Consider the following 10,039-nt stretch of genomic DNA (forward strand, 5'->3'; position numbering starts at 1 on the left):
CAACTGTCAATATTTGTTTACAACTTTGCATACTTCAGAGCATCATTTATATTATTGAGAAGTAAGCGAACAAAACGTGATATATCGATTTTTTTTTTTTTAAATGAAGGTAATGATTCTTTTTTTCCTAGTAAATACGTTACGCCTAAAATACACTCAAATTGTTATGGCATGAAGCCTGATATGTGTATTTTATTTTTCCGGAATAAAACTTGCAATTTTTTTTGAAAATCTGTTATTTTTTCTAATTAATTGAGATTATTGACTTTTTTTATTATTCTGGGGCTATTCTCAAATTTTCCAAATGCGGAAAGAAATTTGAGAAAAAAATTTTAAATTAACAAAATGCTAGTCAATTTTAAGTTTCTGAATATGCAAATGACAGATACGCAATTCATAGAGTAGTCTTTTCAATGGGTTCTTTTTTCCTGGGTAGGGCATTGCAATATCTGTCTATTTCTTTTTCTAATATAAGGATCTGTATCAACAAACTAGCTACCTTAATTGGGGGGTTTGAGCGCGCCTAGGGCGCGCGACTGCTGGCTCACGCGCTTCGCGCTCGATAATATATTTATCTTGCGCTCCGCGCTCGGTCTTTGTATATTCCTTACACTTCTGCATATATTTTTTTAAAGTAAAGGTCCAAACTTCGACAACAGTAATTTGGTGATAGTGACTTTTTTATTGTTAAAGCTCCTTTGGCTTTAACGAATACATCCTCATCACGTATCTCGTGCTTTGCACTCGAATTTGTATCTCAACTTGTAGATCATTTCCATAAATGTATATTATAATTCATAACGTGCATTGATATTAAAACAAACGTACTTTCATTGTCTATTTTAAAAAAATGCGCATTCCTTAAGAAAATTTGTTATTAAACCTTTTATTGCAACTTCTGCCGGTTTTTCAAAAACTGAATTTGCTCATTTCCAATTTTATTGCTAAGATTAATGGGGGTTTGGTGGCCGGGGGAGGGGGGATTAGTTTCAACTAAGAGTCATAGCTAGTTAGTGTTTTATGCTGAGAAGTTCAACCAACCTTCAGCAGCGTTGTGTTAGATGGGAGTTCATATGATCTCATTTTCACATTCCCAGTCCACAGTGGGAAAAAATGACATTTTTGGTTCAAAACAATGTACAGCCCACAAATATTAAGCGATTTGAAAAAAAAAATTGAAAAAGCTGTTAAGATTTTTTAATTTTTTATAAATAAACAAACAAATAAGACGAAAAAATGGCCATTTTGTCAATTTGACGTTCACAGTGCTCGTCAATAACAGAAAAAGTGTTAAAATCGCCTAAGTTTCAGAAACTAATATTAGCTAAAGATGTACCAATATTATAAATTACAAAACAAAATTTTTTGTAAACAAATTATTTGTTGAAAAAATATTTTCTATGATTTTCCATAATCATATGTTTTTCCTAGTTATATTGCAAGACATTTGAATGGCAATTATATGATATTAGAAAAAATTTCTCAAGATTATAATTCTCCATATTATAAACAAATTTTATGAACAAATGCAGTAATCAGGCATTTTTCGACAGAAAAATTCGTTTTTTTCGATGTAATTTTTTAAAATTCGGATTTTTATGATATTTGCCACAAAATTCATAATTTTTTTTATTAATCTTATGATCATTTAAACAAATGTAATAAACAAATGCATTATTCGGGCATTTGTCGATAGAAAAATTAGTTTTTTTCTATGTCAACAGTTTTAATTAGGATATCGAAAAAACTAAATTTTCCATCGACAGATGCTCGATTAAAGCATTTGTTTATTAAATTTGTTTTAAATAATAAATAAAATTGATCAACCAATTATGAATTTCGCTGAAATCATCATGAACTTCATAATGAAAAAGACTGAAGTCGAGAAAAAAACGAATTTGTCCGTCTACAGATGGCCGAATAATAAATTTGTTTATTAAATTTGTTTTTAAAGATCATAAGATTTGTCAACTCATCATGAAGGTTTGCGAATTTATTATGAAGATCCCAATTACAAGTCTGATATCGAAACAAAAAAGAATTTTTCCGTTGACAGATGCCCCAATAATGCATTTGTTTATTAAATTTGTTTAAAAAAACTCATAAAATTGATCAAAAAATTATGAATTTTGCTCAAATTGTCTCATGAAGTTCCCAGCTGAAAAGACTGCCATTGAAAAGCCAAATTTTTCTGTCGACAAATGCCCGAATAATGCATTTGTTTATTAAATTTGTTTAAAAAATTATAAGATTAATCAACAAATCATGAATTTTGCTAAAATTATCATCAATTTACAAATTGAAAAAATTAACCTAGAAAAAAAAACGAATATTTCTGTCGAAAAATGTCTGATTACTGCCTTTATACATTAAATTTGTTTATAACATGAACAATTATAATCAGAAGAGAAATTTTTGCATATAATATTGATTCGATTTTTTTGGTATATTGTCTAATGTATCAATATCTTCAACTAATGCTAATTTATGCAAGTTAAGCGAATTCAACGATTTTCCTGTTATTGACGAGCACCGGGAATGTCAAATAGAAAAAAGGCTATTTTTTCGTCATATTTGTTTCATTATAAAAAAATTTTGAATCTAATTCAAAAATCAGGATGGACAACTCTCTTAGAAATCTTATTAGCTGTTTTTGCAATATTTTAATTGAAATTGGTGAAGATTTGTGGGCTGTACGCTATTTTGAACCAAACAAGTCATTTTTATTCCCAATGTGCGGCACTCCTTTAAATCCGAAACCAAAAACTCTTTTTTTTTTTAATAATCTTGTAGGGCATTGAAAAAGAAACATTTTTCTTCTCTTGTCTTTTTTCATATGTGTGTGTTTTTTGAATTTTTTTAAATGCTATAACTCTGGTAAATTTCGGTTTTATAAAAAAAAAAGTCATTAACATAAATTGATCGTTAGATTGAATACTATGAATATCGGTAGACAATTTTTGAATTTTGAAAAAAGTGATCTCAAAAATGGTCAAAATACGCTCACTTTTTTAATTTTCACCCAAAATGGTTGGCTAACGAACTTGACCTTTATTTTAGGACACTAAAAGAGTATACCAAAGGCCAAACCAATCTGTCAATTCTTTCGAAAGTTATCGTGCTAATAAAAGTCAAAATCTACAGACAGACACACACACAGCCAGACGCATTCGTAAAAACCTGTTTTTCGGATTCAGGGGGTCTCAAAACGTAGACATTTGACAAAAACGGAGGGGAGGGGGGTCAAATTTTACACAAATCTAATACCTTCTCCTATACTTTTTTTCACGAGGCTAGTGACACATTATCTTTTTTATTTTTTGTTCAAAATATTGTTTTTTCAACATTTTCAAAAATTACGGTTTTGCAAATAATGCCTGAACTATTCACATAGGCTATAGGGTGTTGTTATCATGGTAATTCATCGAGATAGGAATTTTAGTGACCTTTATTTTCTTTAAAATCCGGAATTTGGGCCTTAATCTCCAACTTTGAAATATTCCGAATTTTATCTCAACTTTATATGAACTTCAAATCCAGACAAATTTGCAATAGTAATTTTCAATAGTAACTCCAACCCCTATCTCAACCCACCCATTTTTATGTCGCATTTTGTTATAAAGTAAATCAAAATAACGATGAATGTAAATGATTTGAATACAATTTTAATTTATTCGTACTTTTAAGCAGCAGCAGTACAATAAAAACTTTGCTTAAAAAACAGACTCGAAATAATAATAATAATATGTGTATGTACTATTTAAAACAATTATAAATTTTGTTCAAACTAATTTTTTATTTACTGTTGTAGCTAACAGCCAAGGGCAATCACAAGATACTGCACTTAAGTACGTGCTTGCTTATGGAGTAAAAGAAATTAAAAACATGAGGAATGTATTTCCTTTTTTAGGATCATCCAATAATTAATATTTTTGCATATTAAAGTATATGCTCTAAAATCCCTAATAAGACATTTTTCGAATTTATATTTGAAAAAGATAAATGTGAACACATTTCAAATTCCTATTTTTGCCGCGCCCATTCCTCCATACATTTGTGTGACGTAGAACGCCTCCAAAATCTGCAAATTAGCCGGGGAATTTGCTTTTTTTTATAAAAACGGAAAGAAACTTGTCATCGAAGGTATTTTTGTGGCTTAATGTAAGAACACCCATGTCAAAAATCCAAGAAAATTATTTATATCTATACCCAAAGGTGAGGAACGAATAAAATGGTACATTTTTCGGCCTGACATGTACCCTACATCTTTAATGTCAACAATATATTGTTGCAAAAATAATTTCTACGATAACAGGGATGTATGCATCTATAAAAATCAGCAAAAATGTTTGTTATCAACTTATGTGCTGCAACCTTTCAATTATCTAATTTATTTTGCATTTCCATCATGTATGGTTAATTTAAACTGTGCTTTTGATACTTTTTATTGCACAAAATTAAAGTTTTTAAATTGTTAGAGTATAGAAGGTATACATATTTTCTACTTTTCTACCACACTTTTTAAAATACATATTTTTTTTTATTCTGAAAAAATTTGAAGAAATAACTCCTGCAAGGGATTTGTGAAAGTTTCGGATAATTTCGACTTTTCTTTAGTTTTAAACTTCATCTATTAGGTAATTGCGGGTCGGTAGAAACTAGAAATACATTTAGCGGATTAGAAGATTAAAGGATTATAAGGTATGTTTGTGCCTTTTGCATTACGTCCTCAATTGTAAAATGTCATTTGATGGGAACCTGTTTATCGTTGTTACAATGAACACTTTAAAAGATTTGTAACAAATGAAAAATTATTATCGTTTGAAGCATTCATTTTAAAGAATGTATAAATTTACTTTTGGCAAATATAACAGGAAAGCAATGTCACTCAAGAAGCAATCACGAGTAAGAGTGAAGTGATGAACATTTTACTCTGATTTTCATCATACGTAAAGTTCGGTCAAATTAAAGAATATCTCGGAATAATATCAGTCTTTCGTATATTTGCCTTATAAATTTAGCGTTGGTCTGAAACTTTTTTATCTTAAAATAAAATGTTGAAAATTGCTCAAGTCGCTATTTTGAGCTTTGACATTTTCTAACTATTAGGTTCAAGCTGGTCTTATTGGCAGTGCTAAATTCAAATTTTGCAGTATTTAATTCATTTAAGTTTTGACAAAAATATCACTTATTCCAATTTTAATGCTTGAACTGTTTAATTAATGAGTTCTGTAATGTATACATTTTATGGGAGATAAACGGAAAGATGTTATATGTATTGTATATTAAAATCAGTTTTAATCAAATAACCTTTAATTTTCAGATTGGTGCTGGTTGTTTTGAATATCCTAAGACCCAATATAACGACTTATAATATTGCTAAAAATTGCTTATGCCTGAAACATTCAGTATTCAGCTCGAAAAATATATAACAACTTTTAAGTGTAAAGTTCTGAAGTTAAATTATTCATAGTAGGTGTCAAGATGTAAAAGGAAGCCCAATTCTTTAATACAAGCAAAAATTAACTACTTGTGCAGAGCTTTGGGTTTAAAACATAATTGTTTTTATTTGGATAATGCAGAATGGTGGAACAGAAACCTTTTAAGTGAAACGTGTTTGCTCATGCGATTTTCTGTTGAATTATGGTTTCATGTTTTCCTACGAGAATTCTTTAATTAAACCTATAATCACTGCCTAAATTGCAGATAAATAAAACTTTTTATATTAAATTTTGAAATTGTGAATGATTTAAAGTACTGTAATCAGACAGTTTTTTTCCAAAGTGTAAAATAAAACGATTGCCTTCGTAAAAATATTCTTATTATATATTTTCATTATAATTACACGAAATTCTGTAAATCGTATAAAAAGTTTTTAAATACAGTGAAACACTTCAATAGCCCTCCCTTCTATAGCTATTCCGAGAATTGAAGCCGCGCCGTAGGTAGGTATAACAGGAACTGCGCGGGGGCCGCGGTATTGCGCTTGTCACTCAGGCGAGCAGTCAAGCGTGAACAAACAAAAGCGAAGCGGGCTACAATGAGTAATATGTTTAGTCAAATCGATAAATCAATGCATTCTATCATTTTTCTGTAAAATAAACCGAGATATTTCAATTAAAAACGTTTATTCTTGAATATCTTTTGAAACTAGAAAACATTTTTACTGACATTGTAAGAAGAATATGTCAATCACCAAAGCACAGAAAACCGATCTTACACAAGATGCAAAGTGCCCTGCCCTCGGCCTGCTTTTGATTCGCTCGTTTCTGATCCTCTGAAGTTCATATTTTTGTAGATTTTACATAAAATTTTTTGCTATATGCATTGATTAATTCATTAAAGTTTATAATGTGTTACAACTTACATGAGAGTAAAATAATTGTTTTCTTGACAAGAACAGTATAAAGAGGAAACTTTTTTTTTCACTGTATACGATCAAAATTCCACATGCAAAACTTAGTTTCCGATAAGTGATTATTTGTTATATTCGCTAGCTGTTTAAAACTATGAAAAAAGTACAAATGTTTCTAGGCACAGAGAAAAAATAAACAAATTAAAATATAAAAAAATTAAAAATTCGACCTGGTTTCACGAGTTCACAACACTAACGCACCCAAGATTTCAGATCACAATATTCTATCCGTATATCTGTAGTGTACATACTATGTCCATAACGAGAAATACATTAACAGGATTGAGGTCCAGATTCTAGATTTTGATTAAAATATACGTCACTACAATTCTTATCTGGCTGAATTCACATACAAATAATACCCCACCCACAGTTAAAGCGTTATTTAAAAAAAAATAGATTTTTGAAAATTAAAAATTATAACAATTTTTTTGAACAAAAATAAAAATCTCGTTAGTTTTTTTAAAAATTACATTCATAATAATTCTTTTTCATGTTGACCTTAGGAGTTCACAAACAATTTTTTCTCGCTTTTTCGAAAATTTTCCCATTCCGTATGCTCGTTTTAAGTCAAATTTGAGCATTTTTGGGTCAAAAGGCATGAATTGTCACATAAAATACATCTCCATGCAAGAAATGAAGTCGGCAGACCAAATAATTTTTTCATTTAAGCTAGGCTATATACTAAACCCTAAAAAAACTAATAAAAGCAATGCAAAACACTTGATCTTCAATAAAAAAAAAAAAAAAAACGAACAACATTTTCTGGAAAAAGCTCATTTAGATAGCCGTAAGTTGTCAGTTTTTAAACTCGAATAATTTGAAGTACATTAAGTCTGGTAGCCTATCGGATTTTTTAATTTCTTGTTAATTCTTTGATCTATTCAAGATCTTAATATAAGTCAACGTTCGTATGCAATTTCTTGAAATCTTTGTAAAATATTATGAATATCTCACAAAGATTAATGTATATTTTTTATTTTCGTAAGGTTTTAGTTTAATCTAACGATTATCGAAAATGTTTGCACAAAGTTCTGTCTTGGGTCATTGTTTAGGACGCATGCATCAATATTTTTAATATTGGTACATTTCGGATTGTGAAGGGTCGAATGTTACGTTGAAAGAATGCTTCAAATTTTCTCCTGAATCTAATGAGTTAAGAAAGTACTCTTTTCTTTATAATGTAAAAGCTTTATTTTAAATTATGGCACGATTTCAGAGAGAATTGTAGTAAAAAATGGAATATCACGGAGAGTCTTACAGTCAGGAAAAGTGAGCAATTTGAATACAAATTTAATTGACCAAATCACAACTCTTCCTTCGCGTTCTTTGGTTTCTCCGTATCTTCAGTTTTACTTGAGTTTTTTTTATTTTTTCGCTTGCTCTTCTTATCCTCAATCTGACCATTGTCTCCTTTTTCTTTCAGACACGAATCATCTTTTCCCTTCAAAGCCCTCTCAGAACACAAATACCTAAAATTACCATTTATATTAAACCCTCGAATTCCTAAAACATTATTCACAAACAAAATCAGAAATGAGCAATTTTTCTTGCAATTCTTTGTAAATAAACAGAAAAATCTTTTATTACCTAGTGAGAGGGACTTTTCCCTGAGAATTGAAATACCATTCCTCGATATCGGCTTCATAATTCTCTAGTAGTTCCTCGCACTGGGATTTTAGTGTAGTGATTTCAACAGAAGGATTGTCCCATAATTCATAGGGAATACCTAGTTCCACTTTCACACCTTTGTCGCTAAAATCGTGAGGTTATATATTGGTAAAATTATTTAAAGCCCAATTATAATTAGAGTAATAAAATGTTACCATACACAAGACCGTGAAGTGTTTTGAACGTTTGGCTCATTCCTTTAGCGAACCGATTGCTGTCGCTGCGCTCTTTGTGGATGTTGTATTCTAGAACTCTGTCACATAATTGATCCAAAGATTCGACTAGACGGAGTTCCCTGAAACAAGAAAATTGTTTAAATATTTTAATAAATATAATAATAAAGTTTTAAATTTAGTTAATTGTGAATGTGGGCATATTATTTGTAAGCTTACGATTTTACGTATTCCTTTTTCTTCTTGGGAGCAATGTCATCTATAGAATAGCCTATTTCCAAAACATCATGCGTTTTTCCCGTTTCATCGAGACGACCCTCTAATTCTGTAGCAACAACTTTACAAACTGTAAAAAGAAAAAACCAATGAGAATCCTACAGAATTTGTTATTCCGAAAATAAACATTTGTATATTAGTAATATATGTTAAGTTTCGCAAGAAAAGGGCAAACTTTGTCGGTATAGCCAGATAAATTTCCGAACATTCTGAGCCCAGGTCAAATCTTCTAGGTTGAAAAACAAGTCGCCCTTGCTCTTTTAAGCTTGGAACTTTGAAAACCTGTTTTTGAAGAAAATCACATTGGAAACTATCGAGTGCCATAAATTCACGTGCCAACATTTTTGTTCAAATATTAAAATGACTCACTTTGGCCACTTCCGGGATATCAGTATAATGTCTTAAGATAGAGAATAGATTTAAGTATGATTTTCCAGGGTCGTCACGGATCAGGAAAACCGGGAATTTTTCAGATTTGTTTTCATTTTGACAATAAATAACGTCTGGCTGTTCGAAAACAATTTGTTGGGAATTCTCTTAATTGCTACCAACCAACTCCGTTACAATGTCGATGGTAACTTTATACTTAAGATTTTAATTTGAATATTTCATAAAAAAATGAATGTTCCTTTTATATTATACGTTTAAGAATTTAAAGCGTATATTGTTGGGTAGATAAAATACTAAAATTTCTTTTATACTTGAGATCGAAAACCGCCTTTTTAGATATTTAAGATATTAATTACACACGCCCTACCGATAGAAATCTCTGAGTTTTCTCTAGCGAAATAGCCTGGCCCATTTGAGACTATAAGCAGAGTCGATTTGAAACAATATAATCTGAGAGATTTGGGTCCTTTTCAAGATCCTTTTAGTGGTCCTTTTAAAAGTGGTGCGACGGTAATATAATGTTCCTTTTGTATTCGTCACGTAGCGGGCAGGCAGAGTTATTTACAGTTGTTGGACGTCGCTAATCTGTTCTCCCTTTTTAAATTTCTCTTCAAATTATTAACACTTTTTTTTTAATTGATGAATTTTCTCATTATAATTATTTATAATTATAACTTATATACTGATATACAATTTTCTAGTTGAATTCAAAAATGTTGTCTTTTTTGGCGTATCTCATTCCATTTACGAGAAACGTTCTATTAATTCCAATTTTAAGCATTAAAAAAAAAGTTAGATATCTGAAGTCATCGGAACCCGTAGATTCCGAATTATTATGTTTTAGGTGGTTAACTATGAAATTTAAAAAAATATACTTCTAAATTTTAATCCGAAAGCTTGACAAAGGACCCTTGAGTGTCGGCTTCTCTATTGATATAGCCCCTCTACTTGTTATTTATGATCGAATTCTTATTTCAATTTCAGCCTCTCTGCTTTTTATTTATGATCGTATTTCTACCAGGTGTATACATATGAAACCGGTATTTTTTCAAGAAAAAAAACACATTTATTTCAAGAGAATGATAACAAATATTTTATTCAAAGTATGCGCCCT

The 10,039-nt window shown here is 30.1% G+C and overlaps 1 protein-coding gene across 3 annotated transcripts in view; it reads right to left on the bottom strand.

The window, feature by feature from the left end:
* Positions 1–7,590: 7,590 nt before the first annotated feature.
* Positions 7,591–10,039, bottom strand: part of LOC117171985 (protein canopy homolog 3) — a 6,512-nt gene continuing 4,063 nt past the window's right edge. For all 3 annotated transcript variants that reach the window (XM_033359694.1, XM_033359693.1, XM_033359692.1), the window contains exons 3-6: positions 8,479–8,605; positions 8,247–8,381; positions 8,006–8,170; positions 7,591–7,887 (exon numbers count right to left, since the gene is read on the bottom strand). In XM_033359694.1, the coding sequence (XP_033215585.1) occupies positions 7,722–7,887; positions 8,006–8,170; positions 8,247–8,381; positions 8,479–8,605 (593 nt within the window). In that variant the 3' untranslated portion in view covers positions 7,591–7,721. The remainder of the gene's footprint in view (positions 7,888–8,005; positions 8,171–8,246; positions 8,382–8,478; positions 8,606–10,039) is intronic.

The sequence above is a fragment of the Belonocnema kinseyi genome, chromosome 4 (assembly GCF_010883055.1).
Source record: "Belonocnema kinseyi isolate 2016_QV_RU_SX_M_011 chromosome 4, B_treatae_v1, whole genome shotgun sequence".
Classification (NCBI taxonomy): domain Eukaryota; kingdom Metazoa; phylum Arthropoda; class Insecta; order Hymenoptera; family Cynipidae; genus Belonocnema; species Belonocnema kinseyi.